We start from the raw sequence: 23,103 nt of genomic DNA, 5'->3' as shown, positions 1-23,103 counted from the left end.
TCAGCACAAGAAATGTTGGGACTTAGATAAAAAGCAGGAATTAATTCCTGAGCTGGGGCAGGATGGGGGTGCTCTGTTTGAAAGTACGTACCCTAAGCGGTGGAGTTGGTATCTGGCACTGGGACTTGCTGATGACCTCTCCCAATTTATTTTATTCCTCAGCAAGTGAAAATCCAGGTGAAACAAACAGCATGCTTTTCTGTTGAATCAATTAAATTTATTTTTTCATTTGCATAATTGTCCAGCCAATTTGCTTACATAACTGATTGGCTTCTGTTGAAAAGTGAAAAACACACTGCATGTTACAGAAATTATGAAAATCCCCCAAGGGCTGTGAGAATGTTAACTTGATTTAAAGCTTCACTGGACTACAGATAGTTCCTAAACCTTGACGGTTCTCTTTTTAACCTTTTTTGTCTGGAAATGCAATACATTGCATGCAAGTAACAGTAATCCCTAACAGTTAATCTCCCTTTGTACTCGAACACCGGCAGCAATAGACATTTTTGCTCCGAGGTTCCATGTCCCTGTATCAGGTGCATTTTGACACCAACTAGCTTGATGTCAAAAAAAAAAAAGAGATGTGTAAATATATGTGTACGTCGAGTGTTACTATTGCAGCACATAGTCTAAGGTGTGCCAGGGGAGGTTTAGGTTGGACAATAGGAGGAGTTTCTTCACAGAAAGGCTGATTAGACACTGGAATGTGTTTAAGGAGGTGGTGGAGTCACCGTCCCTGGAGGCGTTCAAGCAAAGACTGGACGTGGCTCTCAGTGCCATGGAATAGTGGCCGGGTGGTGTTGGGTCACAGGTTGGACTCGATGACCTCAGAGGTCTGTTCCAACCTAACTGATTCTGTGTAACTGCAGGAAAGCAGCTCTTCCATTCCCCTGGGGACTGCAGAGCTCACGCCTGCTTCTTCGCCTACTTGGTGGGTTTTTTTCTGTAGAACAAAAGGCTACGTGAAGCGCACGCAAGCATTTGGCTAAATTGCTCCCATCCCCTGAGCAAAAGGGCAGGCATTCCTTTTGTCGGGGTTTTCCCGTATCGGGTTATCACGTATTTTCTGTATCCGTGAGAACCCGCTGCAGGCATAGCTGTACTGACGGGCGCAGCAGCCTCAGCAGAGGGAAGGGGTCTCTTCCCTCAGGCACCCCTGAGGGGCGGGGCCTGCGGGGCGTGCGTCCGGCCCCGGGGGCGGGGCCCGGGCGAGGGGCGAGGGGAGCCCCGCCCGCCCCGAGCGGCCGCTCGGCGGAGGAGCCGCCAGGGGGCGGGAGCGCAGGCGCGCGCCGGCCCCGCCCCCGGCGGGAATCCCCCGGACCCGCCCCCTCCGGGGCCGTCGGCGGGGGCGATGGGGCCGAGCCCCGGCGGTCGCCGTCCGGCCTCGGCGGTAAGCGGGGCCGGGCGGGGGCCCTCGGCGGGCCTCTCCGCGAGGGGAGGGCGTGAGCGAAGGCAGCGCGGCCCACCGCCCACCTGTGCGGGGGGTCCGCTCGGACGGCGGCCGGAGGACGGTGCGAGGCCGTGCCTGGGCGGTGTGTGGGGGGCGTCTGCTTTGAAGCCGGGCCGGGCCGCGTCGCTCGGTGACCGCTGGTGGGGTGGGGGCCCGGCGGCGGTACGTGCGCGCGGGCACGCGCGGCCCCGGCTCTGGGCTGAGCTCGGCCCGGCCCGGCCCGGCCCGGCATCGGCCGCTTCTTATCCCGCGTCTTGTTCCTGAGGGTGCGAAAGGCCCGAGAGCCGGATCGCGGTCAGCTCTGCCGCCCTCTGGGAAGACCTTGCCTTTAGCAGATCTTAACGCGAATTGTAACAGGGCTCTGTTTTCGGTGCTTTAAATTATTAGTGCTCGGAGCGCCGCAGCTGATTCCCTTCCAGGCGGTGAGCGAGTCACGTTCACCCCAGCTGATTTTCTGAGCGCTGTCATCTTGTTGCTTTTCGCGCTGTCTCCGTGCTGCCTCAAGTGTGGGTAAACACCTGAGACAGACAGCAGCGGGCTGAGCGGGGCTGCCAGCGATGTGACACCTCGGGGTGCCAAAGCCTTCTGCGACACAATTCACATTTCGTTGTGTTTCACTGGGCTTGTCTTTAAGATGGGGTGCAGGTGAAGCTTAGCCTAACTCAGGAGGTTTTGTTTTTCAGCTAAGCCGTGTACCAATTTCCAAGCTGTTAATAGAGCGTTTAAAGCAAGAAACAATGATGCGTTTGTCTGGTTATATAAAGCGTCACCGCGGATTAAGTGAGACTGTTGAGTTTTTTCCATCCTCTGCCCAGATGCCTGAAGCTGAAATTACAGTGAAGGAAAACTGTTTTATGACCAGAGAGCTTGTTAATGTATTTAACTTAATTTATGATTAGGACTCTTCTTACAGACAGTGCAAATGACACGGATACTGTTTTGCCTACCTATCTGAAAATCAGAAGACAAAAATTACCAAATGTTTTGGGGATATTTTAGCTCAGTGTATTTTTTGCCTCCTACTATCTGCCTCTAGTGAAAATTTAGGTTCTTCATTAAGTATTTTGGTGTTAGTAATATGCACTTCTGAAGCTTCAAGTATTTTACAAAGTAGGCATAGGAAGTGTCATTCTGTATTGGAACGCAGATGATGTTTCTCTGATAGCTGTTCATCTCGGGTTCTTTAAAACGGCATATATAGCAGGCATGTTATTTTGATAAGTGCAAAGTGTATTAAAAAAAAAAAAGCTTGAAAGCATTGCCAATAGGGAGTTTACCACATAATCCCTAATAATTAGATGTATATTTGCACTCTGACGTGCCAAGTGGTTTGTCGGCTGTTGGCAAACTCTAGCCTACAGTTTCCTAGTGCATAAGTTATTGGTAAGAATTGCCTAAGTTACTGGTTAAGAATTGCTGATTCATTTTTATAAATGTCAGCAAACCTTTGATTAAGAATCCCAGGCTGTATGACAGTGATTTTCCCTCTGGTTTTATATTACCCTCCCATAAAGTAATTGGCACTTGTGTTTTTAAGGTATTATTATTTGTTAGGGTGTAGGACTTAGTAAAAGTTTACTTGTGTTAGTGCTTAAAGAAAGCTTCTATTTGTTTGCTTTTTAAATTCTTAGGAGCTCTTTTTCCCTAACTGGAATACCTTTAAATGTTCATTCTCAAATCAAGATACTGTAACAACTCATAATATTGGCAAGACTCACTGTTAGTAGAGGAAACTGAAAGAATTCTTACAAAAAGCTTTAGGTTTTATATGTGCTTGCTGAATTTTGTATTACTATTGTGACTTTAGAAGTTATCACCCAAAATTTAGAAAGTGCATTGGCAAGTAACAGGGGGAAATACCATGTCCATTTCTAAAAGGTTTTTTTTTATTTTCTCCTTTTTTTTTAAGTGAGTTAGTGGATGGCTGAAATTTGGCTCAACCAATAAGTTGCTGAAATGTTTTGCTGCTTGAGAACCGTGAGAAGGTATGGCATGTTACTGACCTAATTTACCTTTAGCATATGTTTCAGTGTTTGCTTATGACTTGCATATTTGTGAAACTGGTTTGGTACTTTTGTTTCATGCTTATTTCTTTGACATTCTCATCTTTACAGCTTGGAACTTTCAGCAGAGCATCCACAGTTGAAAATCCTCCAAAGCCATATGCCTGTCCTCAAGTGAGACATTAAAAAGGCTCTCAACAAAACAAGGGTTTTAAAATGGCTTAATTATGAGAAATATGAATATGATATCCAACATATTACTGCATTATTGAGTTATTAAAGCTCAGTGCTTCAAATTGTGTGAATACATCTGTAACTATGAACTTAATTTAACAGAGCTTTTCAGTGCCAAAGCTTTACGCCAAAAAGTTGAACTTTGGAGAGATGTGAAGAAAAAGGAAGTTGAAGGGAATTATGAAACCAATAAATTAAATCAGTCTTGGAGTATGATTGCACAATGTGTTCTAGTAGAGATTGTGTTTCATGTCTTTCGTGAAGCAGAGGCACTGCCCTCAAAGTGGCTGTGACCTTGATTTTGATACGAAGCCTTTCTCTGCGCTTCAGATCTAAATGAAGCTCTTGGAACAATCTTTGCTCCTTGTGAGTGAAGCCATAAACATCTTTCTTACATTTTCTCCCTCTAAATCCATTTTAATTCACTTACTTTGTCACTCCAGCTGAAAGATGCCTCGGAGTTCTGTCTTTCACCTTCAGTGAATGAATTCTTCCTTCTGTCACGCAGACTAATTTTGGCCTTTGAGCATTTCTCTTTTAAGCAAGTTCAAAATAGACTTTTGGCTGGAATCCTAAGCCTTCCTTCTAGCATGACAGTGTTGTTTAGATACAAAACAAGGGAATTAAAGTTAGCCATACTTGGGCATTTTTCATCTAGAATAACAGATGGAACTTCATGATTAATAAACTCAAAAGCATGATTAATGGTTTCCAGCTATGTTGAACTTTCTTTCTGGACTATTGGAAACATCATGCAGGGTAGCTTGAGAGTGGATGTGGGAAATGGTGAACAGAGAACTGAGCTACTCTTCCTCCTAGCACCTTGGTCTAGGAGGATGTGAATTTCTTGCATGTCAGTCAACTGCAATCAGAAGGGTAACTGATTAGTTTACTGTTTTCCTTTGCTGCAAATATTTTTTTCTTTTTACTGTTTTGTGTCCACTTGCTGCCTGAAAAAAGAGAAAAAAAAAATCACTATTTTTTTTCTCAGCAAGACAGTTATTTTGGTGCTTCCAAACTGGTAAAGCATATGACCAAGTGGACTTTTATCCAGAGTGCTTTGCTGCCTGTCTTGCCTCGTCTAGTAGAGATGTTTTTCCTGCCTCACTGGGCAACTGTGGCATGATTTTGTCATTAAGAGCTTTCATTCTCCCTAATAATATTATATTGCTGTGGTACTTCACCATCTCCTGCTGTTTTGAGTAGAATCTTGGGCTGTAGTGATGACTAGTTTTAGTGTTAGAGTCTCTGAGATGAAGCCAACAAAGAGGTAGAAGTGTTTGCCAGTGATATATTTTAGCTTTTTTTTAATCTTACATTTCATCTACATGCATGAAAATTGTTTTTTAGTCATAGCAGATTTGGAATTCCATCAGCTTTCTTACATCATGAGGTTTTTGTCCCACTTTTCTACAATAACCTCTGTTTTCAGCAAGCTAACTTTTAAGATTTGCTAATTAAATATTTGCCCACCTCTTAGGCAGAAAAAATTAGTCTTTACTGCTTTCATGTTTCTAATTCAAGAGCTGGGAAGGTTGACAGAAAAAAAGGTAAAGTAAGGGTCACTGCTTCTGCTTGACAACTCAAATATTATCTCTTATTATTTTCCAAAATAAAGCATTCTGCTTATTGTCTGAGCACAAATTTGGGGATTTTAAATTTTTTTTTTTAATTAATGATAGCAGTTGGGAAAGTCTCACATGTCTTGTGTCCAGGATGATTATTTGATCTAGGATGCTGGATAAATAGATCTCTGTAAAACAGTCCTGCTAACTATTATTAATAAAGTTATTAGTTTTATGTGAGTTGGAAGCAGCTTTGTCTGTAATCTGCCATATATTTTCCTATTTGGGGGTTGCAGTTTGAGTGACACTGTGAGGAGTGAGACTGCATTGACAGAGCAGAGTCTGCCCTTCTGATTGCAAACTAAAATGAGTGTTAATCACCAGAATTGCCCTGATCAATTTGTAGCTTGTGAAATCAGCTGAAGGAGAAACCTATTGTATATCTCCCAATTCACGTTTTCTTGCTGCTTTAATGTATACTCTCTTGCTTCTTAGTTTGCTAAACGTGCATATTACCTTTGAGCTATGGCAGGATATTTTGGTGATTTTTCTTTCCATTTCAGTCTTCTGTAACACAAATGTGCTCCTTACAGAACTGTTGTTTAATTTCTACATAATTGCAGGCATTCTGTAATTTGAACTCTCTGAACTTCCTAGAACTTCTTCAACTTAACTTTTCCTTCTGATCTTAGGTAAAACAATCTTTTTCTCCTACCGTTACATTTCTTTTAGTCCTGGTTTCTTGTAATTCAATGAAGATGAAAGTGCAAAAAGTATTGTCTTTTTACTTGATGTTTTCTATAAAAGAGTATGTTCAGGAAAGTAGGTATTTTTTTTTAATAGGCACAAGTATAGAGCTCAGAAACTAATGCAGAACTTTTTTTCACTGAGTTGTGATTATTATTCCTGGGTAAAATTTAATATTCTTTTGGCACTGCTTGAAAAATACTGGGTTTGGCTTTTTACCTTGGAGGTTCAGAGGTATGTAAAGGTATGTAAAGGTTAGCTTTTTGGAGCAGCTTCAATGTCTACCAAAAAATAGCACTAAAAGCAGTATTTCCAGTTTGAACTACTTGACTCGGAATTTTTATTTGAGGCATATTTGAGAAAGTAGAGAAAAGTTTCTGTACTTACTTACATGGTCTTACTCAACCATTAGCATCCACCATTCCTCAAACCCATGGGATTGGCACTGTCAAAACACTCTTTGTTAATCCCAAGGGGAAAGATCCAGAATTCAGACTCCTAATTTAAATTCCCCAGTTTTAAATTATTATACTTGCAACTAGAAATGTTTACTCCATTCTATCACATTTTAGTGTAATTGTATCAGTTTGTCACTTAATTGGTAACATCATACATAAACATTTTACTACTTTGTTAGGTTGTGTCTGGACAAGATACTGCTGCAGTGCATTCGTCAGTCAAGAACTTTGTCAGGCGCCGATGCCATCAATGCTCTCAGACCTTTCTATTTTGCTGTACATCCAGATTTCTTTGGCCAGCATCCCAAAGAGAGGGTAAAATACTTTAGTATGCTTTCTTTGTAAATATTTCATGTATCCAGGATGGAAATTTTCTAGTTTTCCTGCTGTCAGAGAGAGAAAAGTAACGTTAGAATTAATTATGGTTGGTACCAGAGAACAAAAAGATGCACTTTCTTTATTTTTAGCAGGGATAGGTCCCTTGAAAGTGCCTTATTTGTTAATCATATTTTCTAATTGTTATGAAGAAAGTACTGAGTCCTTCCAGGTGAATTCATAATATATTTTATCCCTTTGAAATGCTGTGCATTGTATTTGAATCAATTAATTTCTTTAAGCTTGAAAACCAGTGGGTTTTGGAATGTACACAAATATACAAGCATGTTCACCATACAAATTTATTTGTACAAGGTGATTATAAATGCTGGGAATATGAACCATATTAGTACTTGTTAAAAGCAACTTACATTTTGTGAAACCTAATTCTGCATATAAGATTGAAAAGGTTTAGATGAAAAATGCCCAAATTAATAATCTGTAATTTTTGTTTGGTTTTGTTTTAAAACAGGAAGTAAATGAAAACTCTCTGAAGAGGCTAAATGGCTACTTGGAGAACCTACAGAAACCAGGATTTCGTTCCTTTAAGCCAACTCAGCTTACTTTTTATGTAAGAGAAAGAGAACCAAACTCTTCTAATGTTCAGGAATCCTTCAGTGCTTCAGGTGCTTTTATGTCGTGTAGAATGTATCTTCCTGTGTTTAAATTCCTTCAGACCATTGCTTAGCCCTGTGCAGTTGTAATGACTTTTCAACTGAATAAAATCCTGTCAAACCATGAAAATCTGTATTAGATCAGGCAGGTGGGCCCATCCCAAGTAATTAAACATCTTAAGCTTTAAAAAGCCTTGAAAGAATGAGACATTACAGCCCTGAGGTCAAGTTACAGTATAAGAAAGTAAAAAAGGTGGATGTAAATGATCATATTTCTCATTTTAATTCCATTGCCATGTTTAACTGGAGCAACAGTTGGGTCCTTGTCCTCATGGCAGTTCATATGTAGTACACAGTGTCAGGACACTTGTAGAATCAGTAGGAACTTACTCTCTAAGAATAAGCTCTATGATATCTGAAGTTTTAATTTACTTCATTGTGTCTTTTCTTTGAGACTACAAAAAATATTGCCAAATTTGGATTGTTGCTTTTGATTGACTTTACTCTGCAGTACCAATATGCCTTACCTAACAGAAGAGTTTTACATTCTGTATCCTGACAGTCAAAACACTTGAGCAAATTGTGTGGCACCCTCATGCTAGAAAATAAAATCTTGCTGTTTTTCAAGAAGGTAGTAGGGTTATGTCTGGTCTCCGTAACATAACATTTGAACTGGAACCTGTCTTCTGCTCTTGAGTCAAAAGCTTACTTTCTAATTAGGGAAATTAGGCCCAGTAGCTAAGTGATGGGACATAGTTAAGCTGCATGTGAATTTTGCAGTGAGTATTGAAATAACAGTATCATCACAATTTTCAACTACCTGTGCCTTGCCTAGCTTCTTCTGTAAGAGGAAATAAATGGGAATGCATTTAAAATAATTTTAATTAAATAATACTTGTTTTTTACAGGGTTTCGAGCGGTCAGTTTTACATTACATACTAGGGATCTCCTGAGCACAGTACTAGATATTCTCAACTCCTGCAGTCTATCTACAGAGCATGTTCAGAGTTTGAATGGGAACTCTCAGCCCCACAAGGAAGCAAAAAGCACAGTGAACAGACCTATCAAATGGGATAAAACTTATTATTCATTTACTGGATTCAAGGATCCTGAGGAGGAACTAGAGCAAGCCCAGAGAGTGGAAACAACTTTACTGTATGTAATGCTTTCATTGAACTGAAATTTTGAAACCTAAATTGGTCTTATTCTAATGCTGAGTTTTTTAAAGGTAGGCAATAAACATTCTGAACAATACAAAACCTTATTGTCCAACATGTAATTTTGCCATGCTCGTTATAATTAGAGTTCAGATGAGCTCCTGGAATAACTACAGTGCCAGCAAAGCTGAAGCATTCTGGTCGCTTTGCCCAGCAGTCATGTTTGGTCAATCATGGTTGATCTAGTTTTTCAGATTTATGAAATATTGGTGGCAGTTCAAAAAGAGACAGGGGCCCCACTGCTCCAAATAGCTCCTTACCTCTTATAGGACTTCTGTAACACAAACCTGTATTGCTGTTAACTTCATGGTTCCTATTTCATTATCCCATTCTGTTGAGGGTGGAAGATAATACATGAAAACTAGGGTTAAAAGGTTTTAATATGCATGTTAACACTATATCTTAGTGTTGTGCTTCTCATTTGTTGTTCAGCAGAAAAACTTGAATATAACAGTGTAGTTATAAATGCTGAACTTGCATTACATGTAGCATGTTTTGTAGTAAAGTTGGTAGTTTAAAAAAATTTGTACATGCTCATTTTCTGACACATTCACATTTTGGGGCCTTGAAAAACTTTTGTAACGATGAGATTTAAGTCCCATTTGAAATGAATGCAGAACTATGCTGGAAGGATCTTCAGAGCAAAGTATGCCCCTTGTCCTGCATACCAACTCACAAATAAAACTACTCTAAAATACACAATTATAAAGCATTTAACTGAGATTTAACATGCTAGAGAATATTTTTACTTATTTTTACACATTTACAAGGAGTGCCACAGACAGTTACGTATTAACAGTCTTGTTTTAATACACAGACAGCTGGCATCAGGCCTCCCTTTTTACTTGAGTTTGAATTTTTTTCAAATACAAATGAGAATGCAACTATTTGTTTTGCAAAAGTTAGAGTATGAAAATTAGTTTATACTATGAAAAAGACTAAATCTCTTAAATAGTAACCTTTTCCTAGAAACAAAATTACCTGCTGAAATTTTAGATGTACTCAAAGAGTCGTGTTTGCCTGGTTGTGATTATTGGCAAAAAAACTATAAAACTTTGACCTGTTTAATCTATGTTCATGTCAGCTCTTTAAAAGTTACCTAACCTAGCCCTTTAGTACTACCTCCCATATTTGATAGTCTGCTATGATCACTTTGGGGTTTTCTGTTAGGTTTTGGTGTGTGTGGGATTGTTTCGGGTTTTTTAAAGGCACATATGTGGAAACTCCTTAAATTAAATCAGAGTTCTGAAGGTGTCCCCTGAAGTCACAGTGATCTGTTGTTTTTTGCCTTTTAAACAAACATCCAAGTGTTACAGTTTGAACACTGTCAGTGATTTTGATTATTAGATTTCTTAGGCCTCTCCAAAGATACTAAGTGCCAGGGTTTCCTTTGTAGATATCTTAAGGTGAAGCATTTAGCAATTTCATCTTCTATCCTGTATTTTTAAAAAATCCCTTTACCCGATAATTTGGCTTGAAACATATTGTCAGTAAGAACTGAGTTACTTGTACTGCTTACATGATAAATCACACAGCAGCATGCTTCTACTGTTGAGTATTTTTCCTCCTCTTTCAGGTCCTGGCTAGATGATAATGCAGCAAGTGCAGTAAAAAAGCTGAAAAAGAGTTTGCCACTTAGAAAAGAATTAGAACGTTTAAAAATTGAACTTTCTCATGAACTCCAGCTCTCAGATATCAGGTAATTAATTAGATCAGTTGAACTTGGATTAAGACAGTCAAAGCAAGGAAGTGTTGTCTAATACTCTGCTATGAACTTTAAAAGCTTCTTTCAGCAAAACAGCTATATTTCATATATGAAGAAGTGTTACTGCACTGAGTAAATTTCTAGAAGTGTTCTACTGGATCAAAAATTTCCTGTTACAATCTGCTCTGAGAGACCTCCTATTTGTAACTGAAAGTGTAGGCTCCAGTTGAGGTAAACACAGAAATAGAACTGGTGTGTATGTGTTAGTTTGAATGTTTTGCTGGTTAAAATTGCATTTCCTGAAATCAAGTTACTGTCTACAAAGGTAACTAGACCAGCAGTGAAGTGCAGCTTTGCACATGGTACTTAATGACATCCTGTGAATGCTTAATAAAAAAAATGTTCTTTCTTTTAGTGTTTAGTTTCTCACTCTCCAGAGGAGGAGATTTCTTTGTTTGAAAGATCTGAGTACAGTTGGAGGTCTTGATTCTTCAGAATACTTCCAGAAAATAATTTGCAATCCTTTTTTCATTTTTGTGCATTTGAGTGAGAATATTGTGAAGTGACATATTCAGGGTGGGGAAAGTGGCAGTGAAGGTATTCACAAACGTAAAAATAAACTTCGGGGGATTATTTCAAGGACTAATCTGTTATGTTCTACTTTTTTAACCAGGAAAGAGAGAGTTGAAGCTTCTGAAATCATGCTTTTGTACTTTCACCCTGCAAAAGACCCTGGTTTCCTTTAAGCTGAAGCCAGGTTTTTTGAACACAATTTCTAATGCTCTGTAACTGTTCTGTGGTGAGGGTTTTTAACATTCTGGAACAGTCTTCAGTATTAAACTCATAGGTTTGATTTTATTCGTGGCCTATATTAATTTTCTTAAATAATTTGTACTTCTAAAATACATTAACATTATTGTGTTCCATGAAGAGTTATTTATCTTCCATGAGTTACATTGTTTTAATTCAGAAAAGAATGTGAGTGTTGGAAATCTGACAAGTCAGTATCTTAATAGGGCACTATGACCTGTGGTTCTGGAGCCCTGTGCTAGTGTTCACAGAGATCTGAAAAATAGCTGGGTCACTGGCATTATTCCATGTATAAGTTTAGGGCAGATGAAGAAATGGCCACCTTTTTCTGCTCCAGTCTGATGCTGCTGAAAGCAAAGTGATATTGCTAGATAACAGTAAATAATTGTTTGAATTATTTGTATTTCATTAAATTGCCTCACAAGTGCTGTGGCATAGTGCCATTCTCTGCAAACCAAAGAATGAGGTTTTGCCAGTTAGGTTTTCCTAAATGAGATGTTGTGAGTGATCCCAGCCAGCAGCTGAGTACCCACACAACCACTCGTTCATTCATACACTCCCAATGGAAGGAGGAAGAGAATAGGAAGAGCACAAGCAAGAAAATTTGTGGATTAAGGTAGAAGTTTAATAGCTGAAATGAAGCAAAACTGTGAGTTCAAGCAAAGCAAAAGGAGAAATTAATTATGTGTTACCCATTGATGGGCAGGTGTTTAGCCACTTTTGGGCAGTTGGGGTTCAGCATGTGTAATGCCTGCTTGAGGAGACAAACACCACAGCCATAAAGGTTCCCCTTCCTTCTTTCCATCAGCATTTACTGTTGAACATGACATATGGTCTGGAATATCCCTTTGGTTTTTGTAGGAGTCACCCAGCCTGGCTGTGTCCCCTCCCAGCACCTTGTCCACCCCAGCCTGCTTCCAGATGGTGGGGGGCAGAGTGGGAGGAAAAAGTAAAGACCTGGACACTGTGCCAGCACTGCACAATAGCCAAAATATTGGTGTGTTATGATCACTATTAATAAAATATAAAATATGAGTGTTATGAAGAAAATAAATTCCAGACAAACACAGTACAATAAAGGAATTTTCCACTTTGAGACAGTTTTCCATCAATTAATAGTCTGTAAAAAGGTGTATTTTTCCAATACACTGGGATTTCACAGTTTAGATGCTTTTTGAAATTTGCTTAGCTATCAGTCTGATCGGTTTGTGGTAAAAAAAATGTCAAAACTATGTGTATTAAAGCCAGCAAGGTAACACCTGGCTCTTGTATGGTTTAACAAAAATTACTCCACTAAAAAATATGAATAATACTTAATAATATAAAATATTAATAATAACAACTTTCCATTGGAATTGTGGTAATGTTTTGGGCTAGGAACCAAAAAAAAAAGAAAAGAAGACAATGTCCTTACATACTGTATTTGCTCCTCTGGACAAACATTACACAGTGTCCAAACAAACTGCATGGTCCATGACCAAACCAAATACTGGGTTGTCTGGTGCTGTTCTCTTACTAACCCCCTTCTTTCTGGGGGAGAGATTTATGAGTTCTGTCTACCTGGTTTTATATTTATTATTTTTATTATTTTTTCCTGGTGTTGGTTTTCTTTGTTTGTTTTTTGGGACTCACTTTAAGAAACATTGGAATTTTATTTAGGCTTTTTATCAGTTCAAATAGCACATGACATGGACAGCTTTTGGGTAGCCTTTGCTTTTATTACTGTTGAGGTGCTATTTTGCTTGTGTTATAAGGCTTTTGAGTTGCATCTCAACTTCTGTGACTTTTTTAAAATAATATTGAGGATTAAATACTTTCAATTACATTTTTATTTAGGTGGCAGAGAAGCTGGGGCATTGCTCACCGCTGTAGCCAGCTACACAGTCTGGGTCGCTTGGTCCAACAGCGACCTGAAATATTGGAGAATGTTAAAGGTATTTCTGTTTCCTGTTTCATATATCCTAATACAGCATTGATTCAGAAATGAGCATGAGTCCCCTGGGACAATGGAGCTCTAGTTCTTTTTACAAATTATTCTTTTGATAACTGCAAAAACAAACTTGTCAGGCTTACAGAAAAGCTGGTGAGAACTTACCTTTAAAGCTACTGGCTATTTTTCAAAGTGACCTTTCCTTAGAATTGATTGACTGCACTCAGCTTCTAGTTTGCTTCTTAATAAATGCAAGTGGAGTCTGTTGACGGCACTAGGCTTAATATTAGCAATGAAAGTAAAAAATCTAAACTGAAGCTCTCAAAGGATTGAGTTAGCAATAGATTGTTGCCCATGGTATATTCAAGTCAAAAATGTGAGTAGGTCTCTAACCTTAGCAATGATTTGCTAGAATACCTTAAAATGCTACTTGCTTTCTTTTCTCATGAGTTCCATAAAATAGCTATATTAAATTTGGTATTTTCTCAGGAAAAACTAAAATATTCTGTAAACCTGACCTACCATTCTTCTCATACAGCTGTTTGACCTGTGGCAGTAGCTGTTTCCTCTAATTGTAATTCCACATTTTATGCCTGTCTGCAGATACCCAGTTTTGAGTGGCTTTCATTTGAGGGTTCACCTAATCCTTTGCCAAAAGACAGAGTAGGAAGGACAATGAGTAGTAGTTTTAAATTGTATCAGATTTCAAATTAGTTTCTTTTCCTGAGCATGCTAAAGATAGAAAGCATTACAGAAGTCTGTCTTGTGAACCTGATGTAGTCTCCATTTTTGAAGACATGTAGTAATGCACTGGATAAATACCTATCAGTAACTATACAAGTACAGTTGATGTGGCCTTAGGGTACAAGGATGCATCAGATGCCTTGAAGTCAGTGTTGCTCTTTCTTTGGGATTTCAGAACACTGATTTCTAAGAGCAAGAGCTTCTACTTAAGCCTTCTCTTGTAGATTAATACATCACACTGAAGAATTATGGAAGCTTATTTTGATAAATAGTTGCCTGTGCTTTTACCCTAAAGAATTCTTAAAGATCTTTGTACTTTGTTCTTGAAGATCTTGAAGATCTTTGTTAAAAAAACATACACTCAAAACTGATTTATCCCCTTAAAAATTCACCTAGAATTAGCCCTTTATGTTGTCTCTGTTTTAAAAAAGAATGAAAACATAATGTGCAAGTGTTTCTTACAGCTTGCATGTTGCTGAGAATTCGAAAATAGAGTTGAATGCTTATTCATAATTATTTGACCAACTTTTAATTTGCATATACTTCAAATATATAGTGTGCATTTCCTACTTTATACATGACTTATACAGATTCTTTGAATATCCTCTCTGATGAGATTTTCTCTTATTTTAAAAGCAGTCATAAGAAAAAAGCCCAATTAAATAAAAGTCTATCAAGTTGAAACAGAGAGAAGGCAAATGCTGGGTCAGGTTTATATGAAAAAAATTCCTAAACTGGACTTTTCAGGAACCTTTCAAAATTTGAAGAATAACAGAAGCACCTACTCACATGCATTTGTGCTGCAGAAATACATTTCTTGTGACATGTTAGCAGCCTGGTTAAGCCTTCAGCAATTGTAGGAATGGTTGCAGTAAGCCAAATTAGTAAAGAGCTTTGTTCCATCTCTAGGACGCACGGTGGTATTTACAGACCGCTCGGGTATGAGTGCAGCAGGTCACATAATGCTGGGGACCATGGATGTTCACCATCACTGGACCAAAGTAAGAAGATTTCAAATCCAATGAAAATGCCCCTTGTTGTGACATCCTTTTTTAAACTATAAACACAAAATATTAATAGGTGCAGATAACCAATTAGTGTTGTAAAGCAAACACTTAGCTAAAGCATTTAGCATAATAGTGTACACTGCATTTGAGATTTAATCCTGTGTGTGCTGTTACTAACAAGTCTTTGCTAGATCTTTGCTTTCATTAGTAAGTCAGTACTACTTCTGATTAGAGATAAAGTAAACTAATTTGTTATGCACTGTTCCAGTCTGTGCAGTGAGTCCTGGCAGAATACTTTGTGATTATAAAGAGCTCATTCCCATGAAGAGCTAATGGATTTTATTCCCATCTTTTATAAATATGAGATTTAAAGGGAGTTGTGAACTGATAATTTCAGTCAATGACTCTAACCAACCCTGTCGCTCTATTTTGTTCTTTTAGGCAGCTAATGTGGATGTTGCAGAATTTTATCTTTAGTGACTATGTCAATTCTGCTGCTGCTTGTGTAAAGTTCAGAGTTGATAAGCTTTCTGACATCCTAAATGATAGCATTGTATGCAAAGGACCAAAAACTAAATATGTTGCAATATAAACATGTCACTTGAGGAATTTTTCTTTAATCTTGGTTACTGAAACATTACTGATAATTCTATCAAAAATATTTATTCATAAAGGGGATTATTGGTGGAATTTCATAGTTGGAAATTTCACCCTGCTAGAATATCAGAATATTCTATTTCTGTATTCCAGTCAGTGAATAATATGAAAAGTTAACACTTGATCTTCTTTTTTTGGTGGTGCTTTGAATTTTTCCCTATATATGTTTCACTGGGGGGAGGAAACAAACCATGGCTTGTTAGTGTGAACAATTTACTAAGAACTTAAACTGAGAAACCAGAATTTAATAGAAAACTTTCTGAGATTTAAGAGTGTTGATAGTCATTGCAATAAAGTGTTCTGATTATACTAAAATAAAAACTGACTTCTTGAAAAGATAAATGCTTCATCTCTCTAACCTTTGCTGCAGGTTTTTCCAAAGGCATCATAAGGCCACACAAAATGACATGCAGATGGAACAATGTGTGTAGTTAGTTGTAGTGATGGTATTTGCTTGGGAAGACAAAAGTGTGGTATATATTTGAACCTGAAATCAGAGGCTTTTTATTTTGAAATGCAGTGAAGATTATGTGAAATGTTACACAGAAAGTCAGTGAAAATCTTGATGAGGTTGGTGGGTCAGTTTCTAGAGAGCATATTTGTCCAATTCTACCTCATTTTAGAAAGCAGTCCTAAGTGCTATTACTTTTTGTTACTAATTACTAGAAGAAGGAAGCAGTAGAATACTGTCCAAGTCAGTCTCTAGGATGCTTGGTCAGAGATACAATATTTAAAAGATTTTTGCTGGTTTTCTCTGTAACAAATGCAAATGCTGAACCAAATTTTATTGTACCAAAAGCTGTTCTGACTCTACTAGCAGAACTATCTACTGTCTATTCTACTGTTCTCCTGAGTTTCTAAAGAGATAGGTCTGAAATCCCTTGACTTGTTGTGGCAGCAGCTTTTTCTGTTTTGTATGAAAAGCTGCTTTAAAATAATATCAACAGGGTAGATGGTAGGTAATGACTACTGTATGAGGACTAGCTCTACCACTATAACTGTGGTGATAAATGTTTTATATAGGCATCAGATTATATATATATATATTTTTTATCTGAGACTATTAATTTTTGAATATATAGAGGATATTCATCCATGTTTTTGCATCCTTTTGGTACCTTTATGTTATAAATACAGAAAATACTTAAAAGCTTGTTGGATTATATCTTGTCCCAAAACATATGTACTTGATATTTCTCACCTATGGTATTCTTTGATGGTAATTTTTTCCCTCTGGTTCCATGTTTGCATTGTTAAGTGTCTCTTTTATGGTTTCTTGTTACTTTTTTAATTTATTAAAATTAACTTTTAAGCTCTGTAACATAGAAAATGTTCATTCATGTGTATGCACAGATTTTTGAGAGACTGCCAAATTATTATAAGCTTCAAAAAAGGCTGCTGCTTTTGGAAGATCGGATAAGCCAACTTTTGGGAGGCATCCAAGTAATATACATTGAAGAACTGCAGCCTCTGTTGACTCTAGAAGAGTACTTTGAGACTCTGAACTCTTTCTATAATAAACTACGTGACAGCAGATTACCTTTTCATCCTCGCAGTCTGCGAGGCTTGCAAATGATTCTGGAAAGGTAAGTGCTGGCAAGGAAGGTTGATTTCTTTTAGAGCTTTTACTCTTTTTTCTTTTTTTTGTTACACTGCTTTTTGTTCTCACTAAGAAGAAAAGCAGTGTAATCTCAGATTTTCATTGTGTCAAAGTCTTTTTGTTCCTGAAGGTTTCAAGTGCATTTTTATGGGTTAAGAAGAAATCAGATTGAAGAAAATCCTGCTTAGTTTTATTCAAGTTGGTCTCAATTCTGTCTAGTTTAGAGTGTTAAATCAAAAGTTTTGTGCTGTCATGATGGTGTTTATGTTTTTTGAGTATTATTGTCAGCTCCTTTTGAAATGTCATTTTAAAAAAGCATAACCAACTATATTTATCCATTCTCATAAACTAAACTTGGTAACTTTTTACCAATTATTCTGATTGTGATTAACTTATATTCTTGTATCTCTAGATTTTTTTCTGAATGTAATTTATATAAATAGTTGCATTAAAAAATTATACCTTGTTCTTTACTTCCATTGTGTTTCATTAGTGACAGATATGCACCAAGCCTACATGAACTTGGACACTTTATGATCCCAACCATCTGTGATCCAGCAGCTCTTCAATGGTTTATTTTTGCCAAAGCACAGGAAGCAAGAGAGAATTTGAAAAGAAAGGAGGAGTAAGTGTTCATGTGACTTGATACACTCAGCTCTTTAAAATCTTTACATGTCCTGTTTTTTATTTGAAGAAGGAGGAGAATTTTTTAAAATATATTCATACTCTTTTGCTGAAAAAACCCCTTTTGTTTCTGAAATAGAACTTTACCCATCAGCTTTACTAAGTAAAGAATTACAGCATTAGGGAATGCAAGCAGTTATTAGAAAATACCCTCTTTCACCTTTGTAGAGACAATTGTACATCATTCAGAAGTAAAATATCTTTGCTCACAAGACAAAATTGTATAATATTTTTTACAATAATGTCCTCAAAGAAAAGGTGGAAAACACCTTCTTAATGAATAAGAAAAGGAACAATTTTTATTAATGTTAATTAAAATGTGACAAAAAAAGCAGTGAAATCTAAACTCAAAATAACTGAGACCAACTAGAGAATCATTATCTGTAGTTGTTGATCAGGCAGTTGAGAAAGATATTAATTAATACCTAACAAGGCAAGGAAAAGAAAATTGGGGAAGAATGATGAGAGAAACACCTTGTGGGTACTCTCTCACAGATGATGAGAGTGATTATGATAGGGAGTCACAGCACCATACTTAATATTAGGGCTATGGTCTGTAATATCCATCAGAACTGTTAGTTTGGTTCTTGACCTTGTACCCTGTATGTGTCCTTGAGGATGAAGTAGAGCTACTGGGGTTTTTAAATAAAGTACTGTTACAGGTAAGTGGGTGGTACTTCTCCTTTAGGACTTGTTACTGCAAGTCTTTTTTTCTGCTTTGGAAAGCTTTTAATGAGTTGTTGAACTATCACACTGTCATCAATATACATGATGTATAGATCCAGATATGTTCTTGTGAAGTTATTTTAGGCATGAGTCTTCCTGAAGGCTCTATGGTTTTATCTCTGTTAAGACCTCATTACTTGTAAAGGTATGTTTTGCAGGTGGACTTCAGTAAACATGATTTGTTGGAATCTTTCCACAACCCTAGTCCAGCTTGGAAGCTAAATTTTAGCCATATAAATTGTAACTACTGAATAGCTCTCTATGTAACTGTCCACATGTGACAGCTGGTAGAGTATTGTCCATAGATTTTGGGAGGGATGTTGTAGTAAATATATGCATTTGCATCTGGGTAACTCTCCAAAAAACCTCACCCTTCTGCACTTCATAAAGACACCAATCCAGGAAAACTGTGCCCTCAGAGTAAAAGCAGCTGTGTTGCAAGAATGTAAGAGCCAAGATGCATATCTTGTGTGCTGAATGATGCTGGTTTGTATGAAATAGTAAACAACTATACTGGGTCACAATATGTCCCCATCATCCATTAGCTTATGGAGAGGCTTTATGCTTGAGGCAAAAAATGTGATGGGTTTTTTACTCCATATTCCTTCCCAGTTTGTGTCTGACTGCCCTCAAGAAAGTACTTGAAGGTGGAAACATTATCTCATGTTAATAGCAATCAGTAGACTTTTTATTTTTCCCCCTCTTAATTACCTTACTACTTTTTGAGCCGATTTGCCTTTTGTGGCTCCAAATATCCAATGGCAGCAAACTTCATATTTGAATCCCATATGGCATGTGTATATGAAAGAGGGTGGAGGTTTTCTGTGATTCATATACCCGCAGCCTGATGATGTCATTTGTTGTTCTTTTGTTCTTGTGTGATAGGAAATACAAAACAGTCATTCTGTATCACCTCTGCTTTTGTTTTGTAGCTGTGTCACATTTCCTCTTACTTGTTTTTTATCGAAGCTGGAAACTCCTTTTCCACTTAATGCTTCCTTGGACTTACTCATGTCCTTCTGATTTTTCTTAGCCTCTTGTGGTGATTAAAAAGGCGCTGTGATAAAGGAAAATACTTTGAGGTGTACTGGCTGTACTTTGCACATGGATCTGAATGTTTTGCATGCAGTAAACAGTATAGAGTGGCTCTAATTCTGACCTAAATGCACAAGGAAATCCAAACAATGCTGCTTTACGAAGTTCTGGTATCTGTGTGGATAATGTCAGTGTTGTAGTAATGCAAGATTCTCCTTCCCATGCTTCTTTAAAGTGTCAGGTTTGTGTGGTGATAAAGGTGCAAGCCTCCCTGTGGAAGGGACAGAAAACAAACCTGCAGTTCTCCAGCTGACTGGATTTCCTTCAAGGGAGCCTAAGATTTCACAGAACTGGAAAGCTTGGTGCCTTGGTATTTGGGAATGCACTCAGGAAGGTGGAGTGGAAATGGTCCATAGAGAGGACAGGCTTGCCCTGGGTTAACTCACTGGCTCAGCTCATTTCTGACTGCCACAGTGGGCTGGGCTCTTGGGCCTCAGCAGAGCTCAGTGCCATGCAAGCACAGAGAGGTCCCATCCTGAGCTCTGGGGAGTAGTGGCAAGGCCCTACAGTAGCATTTTCATGTGAGGTAAATGGTGTCAGTAGCTGTGTCTGTGCTTGCCTTGGGCTGATTCACATCCCATTGGTGCTGCTGCTCTGGAGCTCCTCCCCTGTCTAGCACAGGGTCTGTGCTCTAGGTCAGCAGTGGAGCTGAGTCTGCAGCCAGGCTGGCTTGGACGTGCAGCTGTGTTCGTGTGGCACAGTGCCCGAGCTGGTGGGGCTGGCTGAACCTGAACTTGTCTCTTCATCAGTTGATCAGTCACAGCTCCAGTGCCTTAATTAAATCTACACATTAACTTTCTTTCTGAATAGTTTGAGTTTGCATGTCGTGTCTTATTTCTCTGAGGTGAAGGAAAAAATCATCTGCAATATCTGGATTCAAAATTCATAGAATCATTTAGTTGGAAAAGAATTTTAAGATCATTGGGTCCAAACACATCAACAAAGTTCTGCAACTGGAAAGTTACTAACACACTTAATATGCATCAGTTTACTGTACCCATCAGTTGTTGGTTTTGATGACATACAGAGTACTGGTTTAATTAAGACAGGGTACTTATCAACATGATTTTATGCTTAAAACCTAAGCTTTCAATGTTATTTAAGTATTTTCATTCCTTGCATTAAAAATGGAGCCTCACGGGATTTTTATTTTTGTGTTTTTCCCAGTTACTTAATGAGCAAAAAGATGTCAAGGCATGGTCTTTGAAATGTAGTCCATGGTCATGTGGTGTCCATAGTCATGGAAGAATGTTCACTCTGACTTCTTTGATAGTCGTGGGCCACAAAAATCTCAGCTCCACCATATCTGTATATGAATTGACACCTTTGTTTGCATGCATTTAATCTACTTATTTCAGTATTTCTTGTTTTAATATATGTTCAGTATGTATTGAAATGCTTCTTTTAAGGCAGGGGTTTTAAGAGATGCAGTTGTAAGTTTGTCACTGTGTGTTGTCTCCATTTGCTAGGATGATGCTTAGAGAGAAGGAGCTAATCAACACTTCCACAGAAAGATTTTCTTTGGACCGGCTGTACAAGGAGCCCAGTGTTTCCAGTGCACAGATGGTAGATTGTTGTAAGAGGCTGCTGGAGGAATCCTTACCCTACCTACAAGGCATGCACCTTTGCATTTCGCATTTCTACTCTGTGCTGCAGGATGGAGACCTGTGTATACCTTGGAACTGGAAAAACTGAGGGATGTATCTGATAATCAGATGAATTGTTTTATTTTCTGTAAGAGGTTATAAATATGAATGTTTTTAAGAGTAAATTATTTAAATCTGTATTTTGATATCAGTATTCAGCTCACAAATTTTCTTCCAACTGCTGCTGAGGAAGGATTGCAGTTCTAGACAATTTGCACAATGCGCAGTATTGGTAGTCCTGGGAAAGACATCTGTACATTATTCATACTACTGTAGAAGTCCCAGTGTATGGTTACAGTTGTGAAACCCGTTTTTGTAGTGAATTCTGAAAATACATTAAATTTCAAGTCTGCAAAAATGTGCATGTGTATCTTTAATGTACATTAATATTGCCAGATAAATCATCTTAAATAAAGAGTGTGCTACTCCAGCCAGGCATTACATACCATCTTAAGGGGTTCATTGAATGCAGAAATATAGAATTATCTGGTGACAATGCTGGCATTTCATATTGCTACCTATCACTGAATTAGAAAAAAACAAGGGAAAAAACATTGGAATAGTTCTCCTTTGCAGAAGACAGCAGTACATTTACTTGGAGTCTACAGCAGAATTTCACATGCTGGTCCAACATTGTTGCCTTAGAATTCCAAAATGTGCCAGTTTTACTGTCTGTGGTTACCTTAAAGCAGATGTCGTTCTCTTTTTGTTTTCTGGCATTTGCTCCATAAATACCAACAATCCTCTTTACTTACACTATAACAGATTGCAAATCCCATACACAACACTTAAACCCTGAGTAGTTTAATGTGACATCTAAGGGAAGGAAGCACTGATTTGTGTGGGATTGTCTGCAAGAGTAAGTACTTCTCAGTAAGAACAAGGAGTTTGCAGTATGGCAAATGCGTGGATCCTTACTGGTACTTTTTATTCCTTGAAAAAAAAATGAAATAAAGTGTGAATGCATGTCAACACTTTTTCATTGTAATACATGCCAAGATGCATTTTGGTATTTGGACTACTACTTAGCAAAATATCATTTGAGAAAGGTCAACTGCTTAACATTTCTGGATTTGAATTTACCATAACTGGCAAAAAGAAAAGGAATCATCAAATGCTTACTTGCCTTGTATTTTTATTTGTATTGAGCTGGGAAATTGGTGTGGTTCTCCATTTTCTCCTGTTAGAAGGCTCAGTATCAAGTTGTTTATTAAGATGTCAAACTTAAAGCAAAAACCCCCACTGTGATCTCAAAAATATCTGTTCTAAAATGTCAGGACAGAAGCTGTGACTTCCTCAAGGCCTTCAATCCGGGGGATTTACTGGCAAGGCCTGGAGAGGTTTTGAAGATCAATTGACAGTTTCTTCCAAGTAGTTAACTTCCATGGCACATGCCCTCCCTCAGTCCATCTAGCACTGCTGCTGCTCTGTGTCCCACCTGTGCCAAGAAAGTGAGCCAGTGCCATCAGCTGTACCCAGCAATAATTCCCTCATTCAGCTCTTGGAAAGTAGGGTGTCTTTGGGAATAAGAAGACTGTACTAGTGGGGTTTTTCCTGCTTGAGTTGAATGACTCCTTACAGAGCTTGAGGGAAGAAGCAGCTGTCCAGTTTGACTGTAGAGGAGATAATAAAAGGTCCAAGGAAGGTGAGTGGATGCAAACAAGAGCCTGAGGCCATCCTGTGAGGACTGACGCTAATGTCACTGAAAGCAGTGACTGTGCCTTTTCCATGCAACACAGAATGGACAAATGGAACTGGCTGGAGAAGAAGACATAAAGGGCCTGTATGAAATAGAGCATGGGATGTTTCCACAAGTAATGGGGACCCTGACCTGGA

General features: G+C 38.3%; 1 protein-coding gene across 2 annotated transcripts; it reads left to right on the top strand.

Moving 5' to 3' along the window:
- The first annotated feature begins 1,492 nt into the window (after window positions 1-1,492).
- On the top strand, window positions 1,493-21,697 carry TCAIM (T cell activation inhibitor, mitochondrial). Of its 2 annotated transcripts, XM_059483221.1 has the most exons (11): window positions 1,493-1,511; window positions 3,360-3,435; window positions 6,637-6,772; window positions 7,305-7,458; window positions 8,355-8,601; window positions 10,240-10,362; window positions 13,015-13,112; window positions 14,762-14,853; window positions 16,870-17,102; window positions 17,610-17,741; window positions 21,091-21,697. In XM_059483221.1, the coding sequence occupies exons 2-11, from the start codon at window positions 3,407-3,409 to the stop codon at window positions 21,314-21,316; spliced, it is 1,470 nt and encodes a 489-aa protein (XP_059339204.1). In that variant the 5' UTR covers window positions 1,493-1,511; window positions 3,360-3,406; the 3' UTR covers window positions 21,317-21,697. The 2 variants fall into 2 exon arrangements, with proteins under 2 accessions (XP_059339204.1, XP_059339196.1); XM_059483213.1 differs by lacking the exon at window positions 1,493-1,511 and having other exon boundaries at window positions 2,899-3,435.
- The last annotated feature ends 1,406 nt before the right edge of the window (window positions 21,698-23,103 follow it).

The sequence above is a fragment of the Ammospiza nelsoni genome, chromosome 1 (assembly GCF_027579445.1).
Source record: "Ammospiza nelsoni isolate bAmmNel1 chromosome 1, bAmmNel1.pri, whole genome shotgun sequence".
NCBI lineage: Eukaryota > Metazoa > Chordata > Aves > Passeriformes > Passerellidae > Ammospiza > Ammospiza nelsoni.
Note: the sequence above shows the minus strand (reverse complement) of the source record. Positions and strands in the feature narration are given on the sequence as shown.